This window comes from Psammomys obesus, unplaced genomic scaffold, assembly GCF_907164565.1.
Source record: "Psammomys obesus unplaced genomic scaffold, mPsaObe1.curated_primary_1811, whole genome shotgun sequence".
NCBI lineage: Eukaryota > Metazoa > Chordata > Mammalia > Rodentia > Muridae > Psammomys > Psammomys obesus.
The window spans coordinates 12,494,405-12,517,140 of record NW_026585689.1 but is presented as its reverse complement, the minus strand read 5'-3'; the positions used below and the strand labels follow the sequence as shown (position 1 = coordinate 12,517,140).

At 42.5% G+C, this 22,736-nt stretch overlaps 1 protein-coding gene across 1 annotated transcript in view; it reads right to left on the bottom strand.

Annotated features, from left to right (window-relative positions):
* Positions 1–22,736, bottom strand: part of Dcbld2 (discoidin, CUB and LCCL domain containing 2) — a gene marked incomplete at its 5' end in the record, with an annotated part of 64,020 nt that continues 41,284 nt past the window's right edge. The window contains 12 exons of the mRNA XM_055593258.1: positions 1–2,273; positions 3,288–3,425; positions 4,257–4,306; positions 6,788–6,881; positions 10,247–10,363; positions 10,528–10,608; positions 11,399–11,549; positions 14,888–15,012; positions 15,690–15,905; positions 16,796–16,836; positions 18,953–19,086; positions 19,384–19,456. Coding sequence (XP_055449233.1) covers positions 1,807–2,273; positions 3,288–3,425; positions 4,257–4,306; positions 6,788–6,881; positions 10,247–10,363; positions 10,528–10,608; positions 11,399–11,549; positions 14,888–15,012; positions 15,690–15,905; positions 16,796–16,836; positions 18,953–19,086; positions 19,384–19,456 — 1,687 coding nt within the window. The remainder of the gene's footprint in view (positions 2,274–3,287; positions 3,426–4,256; positions 4,307–6,787; positions 6,882–10,246; positions 10,364–10,527; positions 10,609–11,398; positions 11,550–14,887; positions 15,013–15,689; positions 15,906–16,795; positions 16,837–18,952; positions 19,087–19,383; positions 19,457–22,736) is intronic.

The window sequence follows — 22,736 nt, the reverse complement described above, 5'->3', positions numbered from 1 at the left end:
CTCAACAAGTGAGATTGCGTCTCAAACTCTGTAAGTCAAAAGGCAAAACTACAATAAAAGCAACAAGCTGTATGACAAGGCGACAGGAACCTGCAGAAACAAACAGTTGTGTTTCGGAAGCAGAGTTTTACAATACTGGTATGCGGGCTGAAGGAAGAAAAGGCAATGTTGTTTACCACTGTCCAAATGGAGTGAAGTCTAATAACTCGGATGGTACAAGCTGAGAAACATGCCAAGGACCCGATGGCCAAGTATACCTTAAATCTACAAACAGGTTTGTAGACTGGGACAGGGCATTTATGTCTACCTCTGATGTGCTTTTTCAGTTATCTTGCCAGCCTACAGACAGGAGAAGGTGGTTTCCGTACTACAGGCTAATCCATTAAACTATGTGGTTTCCCCTACGTGAAATGTGTGCAAGGCGGGTCATGTTCAAGCAGTGACAAGTACGATGCTGGGAAGAGTCACACACAATTCGGATGCTATAGCATCTCTGTCAACCAGGTCTGACACAAAGGACTATTTAGGTCTCTTCCCAGACAGAAGGCAGAATCAGAGAGACCTGAAGAACGCATGTCGCCCCTTTTTTTTTCTTTCTGTAGTAGTGGGGGCATTGAACTTCGGGCCTCACAATGTTGTAGGCAAGCACTAACCACTAAGACATATCCCCACCCCTTATTTTGAGACAGGGTTTTATGAGTGGCCTAGGTTAGTCTTGAACTCAGTCTGTATAATACAAAGCACTGAACTTGGGGTCCTCTTGCCTCTGCCTCCCAGGTACTGGGGACTATAGGCCTGATCCATCAGGCCTGGCTCATATGTTGGTTTTCTTTTTCTTACAGTGGTTTACTGAAGAAAATTAAAATGTATTTGACAAAAATTACAAAATAGTTTGGGACTCACAGAAAATTTGCATATTTGGGCTTGTGTGTAAGTAAGGCAAAGGAGGTTAAGTTTTAGTGTCTTTTATTTCTTCCATTTGTAGCTTTTCTAAACTGTAAGGTACTTCTCTCCCATGACCATTTGGAGAAGTATACTTAGGGAAGGCTGGTTTCACGTGACTGCCTACTGCAAAGGAGGCCTCCAGCATTTATAAAACACATGGTGGAGCAAGGCCACAGTGGGTCCTGGGTGGGATGAACAGAGGAGAGACCAGGCCCTTGGCACAAGGTGTTAACTGCTGTCAAGAGTGTCATCAAATAAGAGGCCAGTCACCTAGCTCACTGCAAGGAAGAGTGTTCTAACCATGCATCTTCCTGGGGAAACACAGGGAAGTATTCATGGCTGCCACTGGAACAGGCTTATCCATCGCTGATTGTTGTGAAGTAAACAAAGAATGCGGACAGCAACACAGGATTAGCAGAGGAGGAAAGCATGATAGTACACACCTTTCACAAAGGGAGAATTTCAAGCCATTCGGTATTTCAAGAACAGTACCATGCATTATTGCCAGCGAGGCTTACAGAACCATCTCAAGCTCATTAATGTACCTGCAGCATTGGTAATAAATACTCAGTGATTTTCAGTTTCTCTGAAGTGCATTATAGGGAGCTTTTTCTGTATTAAAAATAGTGTTTTACAGTAGTAACAAACGGGATGTCTGAAATGTAACAGGCAAGCAGTAACTGTGTCACACAGTAACACCTTTAAAGCAAGATGGCAAAATAAGTAGTTTCTTGTACCTCGGTCACTACATTCCCCTAACCACTTCAGTGACAGATACTTGATACATTCTACTATCACTACCACTAAGAATTAAAAAGCCATGTGCTTTAAATGGATGCTTTGTCAAAAGCAGCACCACCTTTAAAGGATTTCTTTAATGGCATCACATTTCTCCTCCCTTCCCGCTCCCGATGCCTCCTGGGTGCTCTGTGGCACCTGGTACACCAGTTCCTCTGGGGTAGCTGCTGGCTTCCCACCCTTTGGGGTGTCGTACTGAGCCTGGCCCGAGGAGCAGCTGTCAGTCCTAGAGAGAAGTGTGTTGTAAGTTCCCACCATAGCGGGAGGTTGGTTCCCTGCAGCTTTGAAAGTGGATGTGGAGGGCAGGCTGACTGAGGCTGTGGGGTGCCCTGACATGTCCATGACAATCGGAGTTGCATACTCGGGCCCCGTTATGGGCAGCGGTTCAGCATAGGCATGGTATACTTCCTGCACTGGAGAGCTGTAAGGATCTAGGTCCGAATAGGCCGCTGCTTTCCCTTCTTCAGGTTTAAAAGTAGATCTCTGATGGAGTGTGCCAACGATTCCTCCCACGAGGGGCTGTGCATATTCTGTGGATACCACAAGACACAATGGGACACTTGTGCTATGAAAACAGATCACAACTTTAAGGTGATAGCTACAGGTTGCATCAAAACCAAGCACTTTTATCATGACACTTTGGTCTTTTATCAATGTAAAGCTTTGGAATTCCTACCCACTGGGACCAGCTGAAGAATCTAGGACCTCACAGAAAATTTGCATATTTGGGCTTGTGTGTAAGTAAGGCAAAGGAGGTTAAAGTTTTAGTGTCAAATGTAACTTGACATTTCAAAAAGCCTCCATCATCTATTTTTCCATAAAGTATTTATGTATGCTCTTTAGATTTACAAGCCGTACCTGAATGGAAAGAAGTATTCCATTAATGGAATAAATCGTAGTCTAGGGAAAGATGACTTGTATGCTTGAGAACTATCAGGAAGTGGCAAGAGTGCCCACACATCAGGGCAGCAGGGTGCCACGGTCGGGCTCTTCCAGCCTTTCCTGGTCTTTTATTGTCTTGAGTATTGGCATTCCTGTACATGTGGAGCAGGTTACCTTGTTTCTTGAGACAGTATCTCTCACTGGGACCTGGGGCACACCTAATTATTGGGCAAGCAAGCCAATCCCCAGGCTTACAGATATAAGGCCCAGTGTTTTTAGAAAGGAATGCTTCAGTTTTATGAACAGAACATCATTTTTTGAAAAGTTAACCTTTTGGAACATAGTTTATCTTAAAAAAAAAAATTATGTGTATGAATGTTTGTGTGAATGTTCATGTACCATGTGTGGGCCTGGTGCCTGCCTGCAGAGGTCAGAAAAGGACATCTCATCACTCTCAACTAGAGTTACAGGTAGTTAATGAGCAGCCATATGGGTGTTAGGAACGGAACTCCGGTCCTCTGCAAGAGCCACAAGTGCTGGACCATCTCTCCAGTACCATTGTCTTTAACATAGACGAAGGATCAAATCTGCTGTAAATCCTAAAGTCCTTGGAACAAATGTGTTTCTCCTCCTGCCTGGCGCTCAGCGCGGTGCAGTCTTACCTGCAGAATCGGCTTGCAGCACTGTGGTGACTTCCCTGGGACTCAGGTGACTAACTTCACTATTGCTGTAGCGAACTGGCGTCTCCTCGTGTTCCACCGATTTGGCAGGAAGGAACTGCTTCACTCCTTTCCACCAACCTTCATTGTGATTGTAAGCCAGGGACCATGCATTACTTAGAGACCAAGTCTACGGAAATCAGCCTTCATGTGCAAGGTGACTTTGCTCTGATCGAATGACCAGTGCAAAGCAGCACACAGAAGTCTCTACCTAATGTGTATGCAGAAACAAGTTACTTGAACATTTGCCAGTGTCACTGCAGAAAATTTAAAAAGGTTTTCTAGAAACTTCAACACCTTTTCGCCCTCCCTGGGCTGGACTGTTGAGACTAGGAAAGGAACTTGCAGCAATTCAAATGACCAAGGACCTCACAGGTTCGTAAAGTGCTAGCCTCCCAAGTGGTGCTCACCATGGCAGAGTCACGTAGACACGCAGTTAGTGGTCCTTGGTTCTTACTTAGTGCTTACACAGACCACATGGAAGGCTGTTCTCCTCAAGAGGAATAATCACGGGAAAAGACCAAGCTTCCAGAGGAAAAGATAACAATGTGTATTGCAAAAAATTTACACTCTCCCTTTAATTACTCATGAGCCAGATGGTGGAGTATGTAATGGTGGAGCATGTAAATCTTTTTAAAAGGATTTATTCATTTTTATTTTATGTGCAATGGTGTTTTGCATGCACATGTCTGTGCAAGTGTCAGATTCCCTGGAACTGAAGTTACAGAGAGTTGTGAACTGTGGGTGCTGGGAACTGAACCCAGGTCCTCTGGAAGAGCAGCCAGCGCTCCTAACTGCTGAGCTGTCTCTCCATCCCCAGGACAACATGAATTTATATCTAAAGAGTCCCTAAGACCATACCCAGAAGAGGGGAGATTTCTCTCTGAAAAGAAAACTAAATCTACAAGTTACCTGCACGATCCCAGTGGGGTAAATCATAGGTGCCTTCAGTTTTTTTCTTTCTGAAAATAAAGGTTAGAAAACAGTGAATCCTCTAGTAAAAATGTCCCAAAGGGAAGCATGAGCACCAGCTAATAACTAGTCAGGAGCATGTGGTCCTTTCACACAGAGAAGTTTTGAGCCTCTCATACTCTCAACTATATAGATGCCTCACGTCCACTGTCTCAACAACAAACACGCTGGCACGAGCAGTGACAGTGGTGGAAGGAGGAAAATGCTTTTCTGGGCCTGGAAGGCCCCACAGAGTCTGAGGAAGAGGGGGCACGTGTGCAATGGACAAGATTCTTCCCAGCCCACTCCCTCCACCTCAGAATTCTGGTTCTCCTCCCAGGAGACACTGCTCTCTGTTAATAATTGCTATTTGCTCAGAGCACTTTATAAAAGGAAATTAGCAGTGAAAGGGCATTTCCTGACACAAGTGCCAATCTCACATGGGCTGGTGAGACGGGTCCACAGGTAAAGGGCCTTGCCATGGACCCTGAGGACCTGAGTTTGACCCCTGGAACTCCCAGGGTGGAAGGAAAGAAACAGACGACCACAGCTGTCCTCTAATCTCCACCCATGCAACATGGTATGTGAGTACTTAAATACCCAGTATAGAAACGTAAAGCTCAAGACAGAGAAAACCCCCAGCAGACATGAAGCTCCATCCCAGCTGAGGAACTGTTAGTAACTGACAGCTACCCGAAGAGGGAGAATTAACTAGTTTTCTTCACGGCTGTGGCCCCTGGCAGGTAGATCAGACTCCAGCGGATGGCCTCACACCCAAGAATACATAAACACTAAGTTGGATAGGTGAGGACACAAAGTTGGGTGGGTATGGAATGGGAGGAGGGTGGATCTGCAAGGAGTGAGGATGGAGGCGAGTATGATCAAGATGTAATTATGAAATTGTCAATATATATATTTTAAAAAATAGCAAAAAAGAATTACTATTTACTGAGAGCCTTTTACATGGAAAAGCTAGCAAATGAAAGGCCACTGACAGAATCATGCAAATCTAGTGAAGCTAGAGTTAGTATTTATAGGCTAGCCAGAAACATTCTGCTTTACAGATGAGGATACACAGAGCTAGCTGTATGAGTCCTTTATCAGATCACAGGCATGGCTTTCATAAAGAGCTCAAGCCATTCGCCTGAAAGGACGTACAGATCCTAGAGCTGCCAGAGGCTAGCACATGGGTCAGCACTTGGCAGCCAAGTCTTCAGATTCAGTATTTGTCGAAGAGTGAACAAATGAGGTCATCTTCCTCTGTCAAAGAGGTCCCTCCTGCTGTTATCTCAACTCATGGTGTCACTGCTAGTCAAACTACAAACGCCAGAAACCTCATGGTGCTCCAGAATATTGCTGCTTCTTCCTTCCCTTAAACTAGTCACGCACCGGGATGAGACTGTGTAAAATTATGCTGCTGGACTTCTGTCTGACGAGGCTCTTTCCAAATTCATTTGGATGCCTTGTCTCACCTATCCTCTTCTACTCACTGGACCCATACTTCACAAATCCTGTCCCTTTCTACAGTCATTTCATAATATAACCGGCATGCTTAGCATTCAATAATTTTCTAGTCTATAGACTAGAACACAAATTTCGCTTTCTCAGTAAGCCCTTCCTAATCCACTTCCATGGTTATGTCACTATGAAGCAGATGCCTCTCTGTTTATTCTGCCTATAGTCCTATTCCTGTCTTCACTTAGGCAATTCCTTCAGTCTGGGCTGTTCTTTACTGTGATAAGACTGAATGCCTGTGTCTCTCCAAGACTCAGATGTTGCAATCCTAACCCCACAAGGTGATAGTGTTGGGAAGTGGGGCGGCTCTCGGGAGGGATGAGGTCATGGTTTCTTTGATGGGACAGTATCTTTGTAAGAAGCTCAGGGGAGCTTGTTCATTCCTCCTCTACTGTCTGAACCACAAAGGGGTCTCTCACTAGTCACTCATTTGCCAGCAACCCATGTCCAAGTCCCAGCCTCCAGAACTACAACAAGGAAATCTGGCTTATAAACCACCAGTTTTATGGCATTTTCTTTTCACAACCTGAAAACATGAAGCCCTCTGAGACTCTTTTTGATCTGGTAAGATCCTGTTTCTTTAAACAAAACACGAAGCAGACCTCCTGAGAAGGTTTCGGGTTAACTCTCATGGTTCTCCCAGCACTTCATGTGTATGACTCATCAAACATGAGTGTTTGTTATTTTGGTTAGACAACCCTGCTAAATGTGTTAGAGAAATCAATCAGTCTAATATTATCAAATACCTATATTGTCATGTTCATCTTAATGTATAGACCCTGATATACAATGCAGACCTTTTTATTAGAGCTCCCCAGTAACTGACTATCTATGGAGCCAAAGGAGAAACCTGATTTTATTCTAGTGACTATCCTAGCAGGTAAGCTGTGCCGCACTTCATTATTTTATATATTTAGGTTGTTTCCCATCACCAAAACCCCCCACCCCATCAATCATGTAATAAGCTCGGTACTGACCTGTTTCTCCAATGCCAAGCACACACTAAAATGAGGATAAGTGTGGTGAGGGCCATGACCAGCACAGGAACAAGAACAGCAGCCAGCGCGACATCTGAAGCCATGAAACAGAGCAACCATATCAACAGTGAAACAGAAACCATGAAAGAAAAGACAGAGAAGTTGAACCAGATTACCATAGCTCAACACTTTCTATCTCAGTTTGGGTCTTTCTTTCCTTTTTCTTTTTGAGACAGGGTTTCTCTGTATAGCCTTGGCTATCCTGGAGCTCTCTGTGTAGGTCAGCCTGGCCTTGAACTCAGAGATATGCCTGCCTTTGTCTCACCAGGGGCTGGGATTAAAGGCGTGCGCCACCACCTCCCGGCAACAGTTTCTATCTCAAAGAATATCTTACATATCATTTATGGAACAGGCTGGCAGAAATGGGTGACACAAGTTTTCACACATCAGTGGACAGTTCATTCAGCACACCATTCTACCTCTGCCCATCTCTGAAAGCAGTATAAGGTTGGTTTGTTTTGTGACAGGGTGGTTTCTTTGTATAACCTGTATACCAGGCTGGCCCCGAACTCGTAGAGATCATCCTGCCTCTGCTTCCCAAGTGCTGGGATTAAAGGCTTCCACTCCCACCACCTGGCAAAAGCAGTATATGCTTTAAATTACTGGCAGTTAACAGACAAGCGGTAAAGTAGAAAACCACCTTATGCATAAGTAGTCAAGTGTATGTTGTAAGACGTCACAGGCCAAAAACAAATAAGAAGGCCAAAGTCATCTAGAAACCTATCAAGAAAAATACAAGTAAGCCTCAGCTGCGAAGAACTATCAGTTAAAGGAAAAACAAGGTGCTACGTTTGTTTATGACATTTAAAGGAAGAATGGACAGCAGGAAACAGGCTTGTTGATGAGAATACAGATACTACACTTCTGATTGGTATTTTGAGGCAGCATGTACATGAACCTATTAAAGGATGCAATTCTACATCAAGAATTTATTTTGGGGAAGACATCAAGATACTAAGAGTTACATCTCTAAAGATGCCCATTCTTCTTTCTGCAGAAGAGTGGAACCGAAGGAATCTGAATATCCAGCGATGAGGGAAAAGTGAACTGTGCTCTCTCTTCACCTCAGACGAGAGAATCTATCAACCCCAAATGACAAAACGCCAATAGCTACGGCTAGTAACAGTGCAGCTAAGCACAAAAAGCCCTCCGTGCATAAACAGTCAGGAATGCACACGATGTTGGAACAGGCAGGGACTTGGACCTCACGTTCTAGCCTCGTCACAGAAAATAGGCTGCTCACAATTACTTGGGTAAGAAAAGTCTGTAGGCTCCCCCAAAGGGAGTTTCATTTGTAGTTTCAGTTTGCAAAGGTAGAGGAGAAATGGAAAGTGAGCGAAAGTCTCTTGGTGAAGTTTTTAAAAATATGGGGAGTATTTCAAATAGCCTTAGTAGAGAACAAGCAGAACTGTTCACTCAGGGCATCTGTAAAACTGCCATCACACATCTGACCATGACATGATTTTCTCCATGAAATTAAATGTAGGAGATAAAGTCATGACTGAGGCCAGGAAGCACTCAGAAATCAGAAAAATAAATATGCCTTTTCCTTATTTTTTTCTTAGAGCTGGAGAGAGTGGTACAGGTTTACATGGCAACTTTGATTAAATCCCAGACAGTAAGACAACTGCCTAGACCCAGGAGCTAGTAAAGTAGCTGCCTTGTAACCCTTAAGTCTTGGATTCAGTCTCCAGAATTCATGTTAAAAACACACAAAAAAAAAAAAACCAGGAGTATTGACATGTAATCCCAGCATGGTGGCGGCAGGGACAGGCAGACCCGGGAGGCGCACTGGCCAGCTGACGCGGCTTGGTTGGCTAGTTCCAGGCCAGAAAGAGACCCCGTCACACCAAAACACTGGAACATATTTGAGCTTGTCCTCTGGGCTCCATGTGCAAGCACAAGCAATTCAGCCTAGCTTTGAAAAACAACACGCTAGGTCTACCCACCACTTCCCCGAAGCTGAGGTGGCTCCTGGGAGATGCTCTGCTCTGTTTGCTTTGAGAACCTTGTTTCTCTCTAGCTTTTCCTACACCACGAGGAAGATGAAGACAGAAAAGAAGCACACGTACTGAAAGCTGAAGGAAATGACCTGAATTTATAAAAACTTAAGAAAATGAAAGTAATTATTAAATTCTAGAGGACAAGGAAGCTACAGTCGATGAAGTGGCCTCTAGGGCCAGGAAAGTAGTGACTGGGGATGGAAACAGTAAGATAGAGAAGCCAGACACATGAAGACTGGAAGCTTTCACACTGGATTTCAGGCACCAGCAGAGAACATGTGAGAAAAGCCTGTGAAATACAAATGGGAATGTGGGTTCTAGCAAGGGTTCTATACACCTTGTGGCCTAAGAGTTCTGGGCTTTTCTTCAGCTCACTAACCTATCCCTGAACTGCTTTTTCTATATAAACCCTCTCTATTTCTAACCACGTGTCCTTGATACAACCCTTTTGTGTGGGGACGTATGCACTTGGAGTCAGTCCCGTACCCTCTGAACCCAGAGCCTCAGCCTGGCACTCAGCATGGTTTCCCTTTTCCTTCTTTCTTTTTCAGTTGTCCTATATGTGATTCCCCGCCAACCTGAATCTTTGAGACTCTTCTCTTCCTCTCCCACATAGCTGCTCACTATTGATGCTTGTCAGCTCTCTCCTTTCCTCTTCTCTACCTCCTGACTCTGAAGTTGTGAAGGTTTACAGATTTCCTGTCCTGTTTCCTTCTCATGCTGTAATGACACTATATTTGACTTCACTCTTTTATTAATGAGACAGGAACTAGGGTTTCCCTAGTAACCCTTTCTTCTTTACATTTTGCTGACAATGAGTGTTTCTTCATGTTAGCAATTATTATCATTTTCCGACACCGACACCTTATTTTCTGAACTTAACTGAAAATTTTCTTTTTAACAAGTAAAAAGAACCTCAATGGTTTCTGCAGTTTAACACTTTACTTATCACTGTAATATAATTTAGACGTATTTTTAGCATTTGATTACAAATGTATAGAAAGGGTATTTAAAAAGTGAGAATATTAACTGAATATTTTTATAAGTTTTTGTTTTCTGCTCTTCTCTACCAACTGTCCCCTTTAGTGAGTTAACACATAACGAGGGGTAAAAAGACTTATTCGCTGCTGTGGCTTAATAATTTCTAGACGTGATGCATTTCTGAGCTTGGTCTTAGCTGACGGGGATTATGAGAAGAGGTCTACAGAACAGCCCAGCACAGCAGGCTTAGTGACCGGAGAGTACTCTTGGGCAGTTGCAGGCTTTTCCCTGAAGAGAGAAGTCTTGTTTATGTATTTAGAACTGAGCTGAAAACACAAGAGAGCGTGAGCTGGACCCCTGAGTTGAGAACAAGAGCCCACCAGGTGGCAGTGCTCACGCCTGCGCTCCTGCCTACCTTTGGTTACACTGGGAGTCACAGTCGTGTTTTTTATGTCAGGAGTGGCAGTTGTATGTGCAGGAAATTCATTCCTACTTCGAGGCTGAAGTGCTTGAGTAAATTTAGGGGCACGACCTGGAAAAAAGTTAGAAGAAATATTTATTTATTTATTTTTAAATCATTAGCAAGTCCATTAATGAAAGACAAATTTTTTAATGCTTTAAATAATATTTATAGTACATTACATCATAAATCTAGGGCACATCAAACTTTCACATTAAAAGCAGGTATACAGTCACCTGGTTTGGGATGGGTTGTGGTGTTTTTGAGGTTATTGCTGTTCCGAGGTGGTGGAGGCTGAGTAAGCTTTGGAAGACGACCTTAAAAATGGGTTAGAAATGTTACATTTTGCTTAAAAAAAATCATAGTTTAAAAGAGCAATGTTAAATGTTCAACATTTCCCAAGTTGCTTAATTCTTCAGAGCAATTTAAAATCTCAGAATCTAGGTGGATAACTATATTTTGCATTACATGCAGAAAAACTAAGAATTTTCAGCTTTTATACAATTAACTCATTAACAGATAATCGTAGAAGATACTGTGGAGCAGAATGCTGCAGAATCCCTTAGGTACAGTCTGATATTTAGGGCATTTAGTAAGTGTGTACGGAGAGCCGACTTTGTCAGGCACAGTGATAGTTTTGTGGGGTTTAAGTAAATAACATTAAATTGTATAAAATAGAGTGAATTTATTCCGGTTTTATTAATTGAAAAGAAAGTTACTCAAGCTAAGGTTGCTGTTCTGATCTTCAGTGCATATATGTAAATACATAAAACCTGACAACCAGTCTTTAAAACCAGAACTGGAAAGCAATCACAAAATATTGTCTCACAGAAATGATGCTGCCTTTTCATTTGTATTTTGAAAGCATTTTGATGGGCAACTTTTTAACAGGAAAATAAATGAGCACTTCCTGCCAGAGAGAGAATTCTGAAAGGTTTCAAATACAGAGAAATGGTATCTATTTGAAGCGACCATTACCCTGATCTGATCACTGTATCTACACACGTGTACTGAAAGGTCACAGTACCCCATGAGTATGTGTGATCACTGTGATGGTTACACAGTGGAGGCAGCTCAGACCACCATTAGCCCACGCTGACTCTTTACCTTTGAGAGTGAACTGACATCCGAGCAGCTCCACTTTCATGGCAATTTTCTGTTGCCACTGGACAGGGTTCACTCTAATGAAACGTGCAATAATTGGTGGCAAAAAGTTATTACGAACATCCTTGTGATAATCTTTGTTTCCTTGAAATATCTTTAAAAAATAACAAAAATTGGTATTTTACATCAAAAGAGACCAGAACTGGACTGCTCCACTTAAGCATGTTCAACAACATCTGTAAAGTACGACAACAGAACAGACTTCTCAGAAAAGGACTTAGTTACCATTTGGAGAAACAAGTATTAAGGAGCTGCACATTCTATTCTGAAACTTACGTGAGGAAAATACTAGCTATAAAAAGGCTTTTAGGATGGTGTAAGAACTGAACAGGCGTGCTAAGTTGGCAGTCTGTGAGACGGTTCAATTGCAGTGACACAGCTCATTCTATCAATAAGCTATCAACCCAGTCCTTATAGAGTTAATTATTTAAACATACAGATTTTATTTTCAAAGTGAAAAAGAACTGATCATACAAGAGACTACTGGAAATGCTTTGCTCATTAAATTTTTTTTATTTCAGTTTATTGCCTTTATATCCTAAGGGTGCCCCTTCCTCTTCTCCTTCCTCATATTAGGAATAGTTCCACCTCAAGACCCAGCTATACCACTCCTGCGCATGTACCCAAAGACACTCCACATACAACAAGGACATTTGCTCAGGTACATTTCAGAACAATTTTCCCAATAGGCTGGACGTGAACAGAGTAGCAAATGCAAACAGGCCTCCACCTGCTGGAACAACTGCGTTATGGCATTCTGCACACCACGATCCCAGTTTTCATCACTTGTTGCTTATGTGAAGAAGCAACAAATGCATTATATAAACATGATTTAAAGTGATTACCTTATTCCCTCAACTCGTTCAAGCAAGTGTGTTTTATACTCAGTCAGCTCTTATTTATAAAGTATTTTCATGTACTTGTCATACATTCAATGCCTTCAAGGCAGTGCACAGAGTGACCCACAGAATAACAGTGGCCAGCAGCAGGGAGCTGTCGTGACTGTGTCTGACTCTACAGGAAGGCTGTACTAAGTTAAGCAAAACCTTGCTTTCCCTGGACCTCTAAGTCATCCCCAAGCATGAGAACTATTTCTTCTGGGCCCATCCACATGTAACTACATTATACACATTTGAGCACACATTAAGAGCTTTTATTTTCTATAAAGTTTGCTCTGAATGTCTGTGAGCTTCTGTGATTTCCTTAAGATACTTCCCTACAATAGAGTAAAGGAACTAATCGAAACATCATTTCAGGACAAACTGTTGGTAAAGAAAGGCTGGGCATGTAGTCCAGATGGTAGAGTGTTTAGTTATATGCACAAAGCCCTACTGTCTATCCCCATCACCACATAAAACCGGGTATTCTGGAGCACACTTATAATCCCAATATCAGAATCAGGAGTGCAAGGTCATCCTCACCTGTGCAATTTAAGTCCAGACTTAGCTTTATGAGACCCTGTCTCAAAAACAAAGTGCCAACATTTACTGAAAATCCAGTATACAGAAAGGTGTATAAGATGTCCTTAGAAAGAATAGAAGCACACAATTCTTTCTCACTCTCCTCTCACATGAAGATGGTGTACTATTAGAGAGCAATAGATTATGAAAATTTAGGAGGCATATTGATTTTGCTTTCTAGAAATAAAATAAAATTTAGGCTCTGTATGTATGTGCAGACTTAGAAGACATGTGAAAACAAATATAACAGTTACTAGAGAAGTGAGCAGATAAACAGAGTTAAGTGAGAAGAAATACTGCTATTTCATGCAGTTAAAAAACAACTTCTGTACTTCAGTGACAGGAACTGGACCTCAGCTGTACACAACTGAAAAACTAGGAAAGTGCATGACATAGTAGTTCCTAAGACACTGGGCAACAGGCAGCAGAGGGTAAGAACCACAGAGTAGGGAAACAGACAAGCCACGCTCTGTTTATCAGTACTGCCTGGTGAATGTCCAGGTCACAGGCAAGAGTATCCTACATGGAGCCTGCTGGTCTGCTCTGTCTGGCAGACAGAGCCAGAGACCATGAGGCCAATGGACACTTAGACTTCCTGGGGTAGAGTTTAGCAGACCTGGAAAGAACAGAATGAATGACAGCAAGAGTGGATGAGCGGGAGGAAGGCTACTAGGCTCTATAATGCGGTTTTCTATTAGTCCTAAGACATAAGCAAAGAGGCAACTTAGAATCAGAAAAAGAACCCTATGACCAGTAGAGGAATCTTACAACAACACAGGTGTCAAACACGCTACATCACCAGTAAACACAATGGAGAAATTTCATAATACATGGGGTGCTGCCACATGAAGACTGGCAAGTTAGACTCCAAGGCTGCCCATTTCTGCCTAGCAATATTTAGAAAGAAAACAATGTTTTCTGACAGCTTAGCTGCATCCCAGAACAATGCTCAAACACATATAAAGGATTAATAGTGATAACAGAACATCCAGAGGCAATCAGTGGCATCCTGCCTGGTACCATGATATGCATGGTGAAGCTGCTACATGAGCACACTAAGGACATACATGCTCCATGTTTTATGTACCTATGAAGAAATACATGAAAGAAAAAAAATTAAAACCCAAGGTGAAAATGAAGAGGGGACAAATACAGTATTGGAGGTAAAATGCAGTAGGTGGGATTAAATGATTAGACACTGCGGAAGAGTAAACCAATGGAAAGACAAAGGAAAAAAAATCCTCCAAGCTAAATCATGGAGAGAAAGATTTTAATGAAAGAAAAAGAGCAGAGCACAAGTGCAGCTGTGAAGAACAAAGTGTGGTGAGGGCACTTGGAGGAAAACAATGCAAGTCTCATTGAAAGAGAAGGCCATCAGTTCCAGCTCCACGCAGCATTCACCTTCCTTGGGACGGACTCCTCCACTTACAGCTTCTCTCAAGGACTACAGGCAGGACCCTGGGACTGGGACAAGCACCCCAGCGAAACACCCACCCTTCCATTTTCTCATCTCCTTGTCCCATGCCAGTGTCTCCACAAGCTTTTGCTATCTAAGACAAAAATGTCCTAAGTGTCACTGGAAATGATGGAATTTTGCATGTAGGAAGAAAAGGTCTCCACTGACACAGAACTGGTGAGGTGATCTGACAATGACCTTTCTATCTTTAATGAATGTTCGCTTTTGCTCTGCCTCCCTTCCCTCTTGCCTATAGTTGAAATCTGAGAACAAAGTCAAGGCTATATCATTTAGTAGATGTTATAGGGACAAAATTTGAATTTAGCTGTTTAGAAGTCCTTACTTTGCTATCCAAAATACTTGTATAAAAATTCAGTTAAAAAAAAAAATCAGTACTAATTACCCACAGTTTTCTAGTCTACTTTGGTGAAGGCACTTCCTAAAATAACCAGAAGAGGGCAGTGTGAGACAACATGCCATTTAACATTAGCCTCTGACTTCACACAAGCCCTTTACCTTGTCCTGCTCCACGCCCGGTTCTCTATACACTGTCCATTTCTGCCCATCGTCGCTGTACAGAACTCTGTAGGCAGACACATAGTAATTGTGCTCTACCATGGTAGATCCAGTGGTTACAATACCTAGGGAGTAAGGAGTGGCTTTCATTAGTGCACAGGCTTAGGCTCCAAAAGTCAGCTAGGAACACCAAGTAAGCATGTCTGTCTGTGGCTTATTTTGTGGACAGTTTTCATCATGACAGTTACTAAAGTCTTGGCTTTGCTCCTTTGCAGAGACAGGAAGAACTGCTGCATTCATACCAACAGAAGACACATTTCAATTAGGAAGAATGACTTCCTGGGCAAGAGCATTAAGCATGATGACTGGCAGGCAAATGATTCTTTTAACAGAAGTATGTAAACCAATTTTAATTATTCAGATCATTGCTAAGTTCACCTAGGTTAAATTTATCCTCAGCACATATGGAATTTGACTTACTTCCAGCACTTAAAATGCATTTTCCTTAACTATTAATTTCTTAACAACTGTAAGGGATTATTATTTTAGAAGTCTCAAAGATCAATTTACTGAAACTCTATCTTAAAAAGATCATATTAAAATAAAACAGGACGGCTGAAAATTAGATCCAAATTCCTCTTTTGGCAAAAATTTTTAAAAAGCACCCCAGTAACATTAGCGCCCATGAAGAAAACTGAGGCTGTGTAATTTTCAGTGACCTAATTTCCGAAAATTTGAGGTGCCATAGGGTTTCCAAATAAAACCAGGGCTAGCAGTGCCGCAGAGAGCCGTGTCTCTTAACCTGTTATCTTCTTCTCCTTATTCAGGTCTATCTGCAGCCACTGATGCTCATCCGTGGCAAAAGCAGCCCAGGGAGGCCCAGGCTTCCTCAGCCTGGCCTTCTCAGGTTTCCAGCTGTTCTCCTGCCCCATGTGGTCAGTCCACTCCAGTACAGATGACGCTGTTATCTGGGGATCGGCAATCACACCGGACTCCATCCCCAGAGTTCCGTAACAACCTGAAGTAGAGAGAGGAAAGTCCATTTGGTCCCTAAAGGTAAGTTTGAGATCTCTACAACAGCCCTTACTGCAAACTGCTGATTCACAACTGAGTAATGAACTGCTCCTCAGGCTTTTGCCTTTGTGTCCCATCAGAAACCGACAAGCATGCAGCTGGTGTTGTCTGTGGGGTCCATTCCAGGACATCCCATACTGGCAGGCAGACACTAACATCTACAAATGCTCAGGTCTTAGATATGAAATGGCACCGTGCTGGCACATAGTGCACCGTCTGTCATCTCTGGGCTACTTGCAGCCAAAGACTGTAAACGTGATGTACACAGTTGTGACACCACACCGCTTAGAGAAAAACAACATTTGAAAAGAAAAGTATGTCTACGTAGCATAGAAGCAAGATTTCCTCTGACCCGCTTCAATCTGTAGGTAAGAAAACCATGGATTTGAGGGTGGACTAGATGTATTTATAAGCATTAGCTGTCAGTCTATGGAGATAGACTATCCTGCCTCTTGGGTGCCCAGCAGACTAGAAGGCAACTTCTCCCTGGGCCTCTGTAGGTTTTGCTCTGTCCTCTGCAAAGCCTTCCCTGACTTTAAACTTCAGACCAATGGAATGAATTAATTCTTTCTTCAGACAAGTTCAAATAAAGCTCTCAAAGGGATCTTATTCGCTTCTAATTCCCCTGTGAATAGTGAAAGTGTAGATTTAGTCTACAGTGAAAGTGTAGATTTAGTCTACACTTTACCTAACTAGGCCTCGATTTTACTCATGGTGTTCTCAAAAGCAAAGAAGAAAGAATGAATAATTTAGTAGTCACTGGGTGCCTGACGGGGCTTAACACAGCATTAGCTATTTCGCAAAGATGATGGCGCAAGTCCATGGAAGGCTTACCACTTGTCTTAAATGTAAACAGACTCGCGGACAAGTATCCCCTGAAAGAGAAAGGGCCTCATGTGAGACTCCGTTAACATGCAGCTTCCTCACAGTCATCATAGTGAAGCTTTAATTTCTCCTTTTGTTTAAAGGGCTAAGAAGATCACATGGCTACAAACCGGACAATGATATGCATTAAAAAACAAGCAAACAAACGAAACCAGCAACAACAAAAAACATCTGTAAACAGAACAACTTGCGAAATTACCATGAACAACTTTCTACAAGTCTAGCACCTAGGTTCACACACGATTGTGCAAATGTGGCATGTGACCTTTAAGTCTTATTTTACTTCTTCTTCATGAAATAGTTACATAAAACTTCTTTATTTTTTAATTCTGTGATACAACATGAAGAGGTGTATATTCAGAGAACGAGGTGAGATCCAAGTCTCCTGGTAAATACAAGAGTACTGACAAAGACACTGGAGAAAACCAGCACGTCTGAGTGAGCTGAGGGGGTTAGGGTCAAACAGAAGAGCTTGTCCTATGAGAAGACCTAAGAACACTGAGGACTCCAGGAGACACAGAGGGTGTTCATTTACACCCCTCCTCTTAACACAGTGTTCAAAATGTCATAAGAGAATGCAAATTATTTTTTATTGTGTTTGAGATAGGGTCTCTCTCATGCAGCCTTTTCACTAGACAGCTCAGCCTGACTGAATCCCCAATCTTCCTGCTTCTACAGCCTAAGTCTGGGGACTGCAGGCCAACACCACCACACCCGTCTTGGATTCCACCAGAAACCTACAAACAGGCAGCTGTCCACTGACGTCTGTGGGCACCAGTTCCAGGACATCCCATATTCCCTGGCAGATGTCAAAATTTGCAAATGTTCAAATATGTTAAATAAAATGTTATAATATTAGCACATAACTTACTGTCAACTTAAAGTCACCTTTAAGGGTTACTTATAATGTCAAAGAAAATATACTTTTATACAGGGAAAGAGAAACTACACATACCTCCAAACTCTCTTTAAAGGGTAGAACACAGAAAAGAATGAAAGGATGTGCATAAAATCATATAAAAAAAAAAAAACAAAAGAAAAAAAAAAAGGAAGGCAGCATAGCCTCTTTTGCATGGCCAATGGACTGTTTTCTGTGTAATTAAAAGGCTGTGGATAAAATAAACAAACAAGAAATGAATGGAGGAGACATGTTTTTGCTTGTTTTTAGAGACAAGGTTTCATGATATAGGCCAAGCTGGCTTCAAGCGAATAACCCTCTGCATCAGCCTTCACAGTTCTAGGAATACAGGCATGTGCCCTCATGCCTGTAGATGGATTTTCAAAGAAAGTTTGCTGCTATACTCTATTGTGTTCTGGGCATGTATCATGCTCTTTCCTTCCGAAAGGAAGCAGGCTGCAGCTGGGGTTAGTACAGTGTCTGAGGATGATGTACATGGAAGAAACAATATTTTAGAAGATAATACTTGTATTTTTATTTAAGTTTTCAACTGGTCCTGATTTGGATGCCTTATATGTCTTACAAAATACTTGAATATTGTAGAGAACAAGAGAATCCATTCTCAATACTCTCTTGTGATGAGATGCTTTACAGTTCTGCCTTTGTTATATGTCAAAATCTGTTTTCTAGTAACTATTTCAGTTAGCCTCAAGTCCACCCTTGTTTGCAAAAAACAAGAAGAAACACCATAGTTTTGTCTTTCTGGTTGTCAAAAGAAAGTATGACCTTGTCTACAAACTCCTAAACTCTTATTTTAGAGTATTTCAAAACCAAGAAAAGCAGCAGCAATCACCCTTCCGGAGGACAACCTGCATGCAGCAGAATAAGGCAAACAACGTGGAATGACCCAGCCACCGGGCCAGACCCTTCCACCTGCTGGCCTGCACTGCGGGCTGTGTGTGCGGTGAGCACCAGGCTTGTTTCTGTCAGCTTTAGTGATACGGCTGCCTTTGGCTAATTTTTGTTCCTGTTAATAACCTGTTGCCCCACCCTTGTAAGCAACCCCAATAAAATGCATGGGTTCACTATACAGTCCTTTGGTGCTGTCATCGGTTGCCTCTCTGGTGGATGCTTGTGTCTCCGCGGGAACAGTGACACACAGACCCTCAATCCCACCCAGCATGATTACTACAAAGGTTTATACTTACACCATGGAAGTGACGTTGTTAGCCAAAGAGCTTTCATAGTACGGGGTGCCTTTGCTAATCACAACACTGATTTGGCCACCGAGCACATTGGACACTACTCCCGCGTGGATTCCAGCCATACACAATGGCGAAGACTCGAATAAACAAAAACAAACAAAAAAGAAAAATTAATTTTTCTTTTGATTATTCAGAAGCAAGATACTTGCTCTTTCTCAAAAAATTATCTGATCTGGAAGCTTCTTAGAAACATAGGTTATTGTAACAAAACACATTTTTTAGCACAGGAGTTAGGTTTTACTATAAAGATATCAAACATGTTTGGAAAGATAAAGACACATTCTATGCATTTTGGGACCACTAGGCAGCCTCCTAAGCATTTTTAGGTTTAAAGTAGTATCCACAGCAGGGAAATAAGTATGTATTCAACTTACATCTCTATATCCATGAGGAATTGTTCCTGATATTTCAGCAAAGGGGAGCAGACAGCCAGCTGGGCAGTACTTACTGAGAACAAAAACAAGTGAAAGATTACAGAATGCTCACTTTCTGTGGGAAAACATTCCAAAGAGAAGTCACACACGCTTCAAACATGCTTCTGTTCAGTGTCCAGAGTGCAGCTTCAGCACGGCAGAGGTCCCATTTAGACTTCTTCCACCCACACATACTTCACCAACAATCATGCTCTTGAAAGCCATAACTCCTTGATTATTTTACTTCACAACCAGCAGAAGACATCTCTCTGCTCTATGGCCTCGTCACCATGTCCCACAGGCATATATGAATGTCCACATGTTATCTGACAAGGTCAGTGGCTTTTGAATGCTAACCAAATAAATTAGCCTTGTCCATATTCAAGTGGAAGAAGAAAATATTCATCCTGTACTTACACAGATATTTGGGGTGAGAGAGGAGAATTATTATTTAATAACATACATACGTTTAGCAAATTTGCCACGTATGGGGCAGCACCCTGAGTGTTTCAGGTAATCTGCACAAGAATGTCACATTGGAGGTACTATTAAATTATTATTCCAACTTTACAGTCAAGGAAAGTAAAAGAGCTCTGCACCCGAGTCAGAAAGCTGGGCTCCTCCTACACAGGGTTGACACAGCTCATTTGTGTTAGTGGACGTCACTGAGGTAAGTCAGTGATGGAAACTGCACTCCAGAAGCCGGCCCCAGTCAGGATGGTATGTTTGGGTGTGTTCCTGAGAAAGTGGTGTGTGCAGGAGGTTAGAGAGATGCAGGATCCAGATCATGCAGAAGCCAGTGGGCTATGAAGTAGGGTAAATGCTTCTAGATAAAAACAGGAAGCCAGTAAAGGATTGTGACAGCTCCTGTGCAATCTGATGAATAACTTTTCAGACAGGTTATTCTGGCTTCTGGGAAGGAAAGATACATGAGTGGAAGCTCAGGAGAGGACTGACAAGAGCTTGGATGTGGATGTTGACAACAGTGCTGGAAACTAGAGGGAGACTTCCACCATGCTGCCCAGATCACACTGAGCAACACGAAAGGCAGCAAGTTCTCCACAATAATGACAATCTTCCATGTGCACACGTGACTGTGTTTGTGCCTGTGTGCATGAACACACGTTCATTGTGTGTGCAGGATGGAGTTAATGCCAGGTACATCCCCCCGTAATTCTTCACCTTATTTTTTGGAACACGTTCTCTCCTTGAAACTAGAATCCAAAGACATCAACTAGGTGAGGCTGGCTGGCCCTGAGCTCCCGGGGTCCTCCCGTCTCTACCTGCCCAGCACTGAGGTCACAGGAGTGTGTTGCCTGGCTTTCTATGTGGGTGGGAGACTGAACTCAAGTCCTTGTCCCTGCATGTCAACTCTACGGCTGAGTCTCTCCCAGCCCGGGAACCTTTCTAGAAGATCAAAGTTCTCTAGGGTTGAGTGCCAGCACGGTGGAAATTAGTGACAAGGACACCAAACAGATGAAAGCATGCTAAGCAGTGAGGAATAAAGTAACTATGCAAAACATCCTAGGAGCAGCTTAAATACTGTGTACAGAGACAAGACTAAGCGAAGACCCAAGGCTTACTTGTCAAAGACACTGAAGTCTGGGTTATGGAATCTGCACAGCTTTTCCTTTCTTTCAATGAAGAGTTTTAAGCAGGAAAACCATACTTGCACTTTAGAAAACCAAATGCCGGCAGTGCGAGTAACAGAAGAGAGTCAATCGAGATTGCTGGGGTTGAGCTGGAACTAATACGTACTCAAGTGTTAACTGCTTGCTCTCCAAGATCTTTACAAGCAAATTCTCATGTATCCAAAATGATGTAGTGTAAACCTGGCCTCCCAATTAGTCCTTGATTGGCAAATAAAGTTGCTTATACCTGGGCTGAGCAGAAGAGAGGTATGTGGAGCCAAGGTTTGCAGCTTTTGGGGAGGGTTGTCAAAGAGAGATACAAGGAAGAAAGAGGAGGAAAGAGGAAAGAGGTCGCCATGGGTTAGTGAAACTAGGAGCAGTGGCTGGAAGCAGCTTGCTCTGAGGACTGGCCTAATGGAGCAGCCCAAATGAAACATGTGCAAGTATTTATGGGGATTTTGGCTGGAGAATAGACAAGCTAGCTTAGAGGGTTACTATCTGTCCAGCTTCAGAGTTTTAAGGCTTATTAAAAATCTAACAAGTTTCTGCATCTTTTATTTATACAATAGCGGGTTAAGGAATAATGGCCACCTTAATAATACGTGTCAATATTAAATATTAATAATCCTACAACACAACATTAAAAATGGGGCCAGCTGTTTTGGCACATGCCTTTAATCCCAGGAGGCAGAGGCAGGCAGACTTCTGAGTTTAGAGCCTGTCTCATCTACAGAGTGAGTTCCGGGACATCCAGGGCTACACAGAAAAAAACCTGTCTTGAAAAACCAAAAGAGGGGGGAGGGAGAATAAGGGGAAAGAGAGAGAGAGAGGAGGGAGGGAATAAGAGACAGAGAGACAGACACAGAGAGAGATATTAGAAGTGGGAAATTAAGAAGTCAATTCTTGTCCAAGCACAAGGCAAAGGCATAAAGCAACGATACTTCAGAGAGAGGTGCTGAGTAAGAACACTTAGGGATGCTATTACAGCCCATGCAATTTTACCTGTCTACCTACCTATCTATCTAGAAAAATGACTCTGAACCCCAGTTCTATCAGTTGATGATATCTGAGAGAGGATGAGTTACTCACCGTGGGGATTTGGCCACTGCTATGCTGCTCATGCCCCTCACTCAAGAGCATATTGCAATACCAATAACAATTAACGGAAGAGGACATGAAGTTGGAAGGGAAAGGGGATGAGAACACTGGGGGAGTTCAGGAGAGGTGGTGGTGAATGGGCATTACAAATATATAATGTATAAATGTATGAGACCTTCAAAGGATAACAATATTAAGATAAAATTTAGAAAGAACAGCTTCTCTAGACGCAGTCCTGCCAGATTTAAGAGACTGAGCCATTCTACCTCCAGAACATCCCACTATTTACCTAGAACCACAGTTTGGGCTACATAGTGAGACCTGGTCTCATACACTTCTCCATAGAAAGAATAAGCAAGATAAAAGTTCTCCTTCTGTTCTGGAGATGTAATCACTACAGTTAAAGTCAGATTTAAACACGGTAACTGTTTAAATAAGTACTGCCTGACTGGGAGCCTTCAACAGTGATTAGTTATGTGTATCACATTTTCTACATTACCATGCAGTATAAAAGAATGAGAGAATGAAGAGTGCTGGAACACACACACACACACACACACACACACACACACACACACACACACA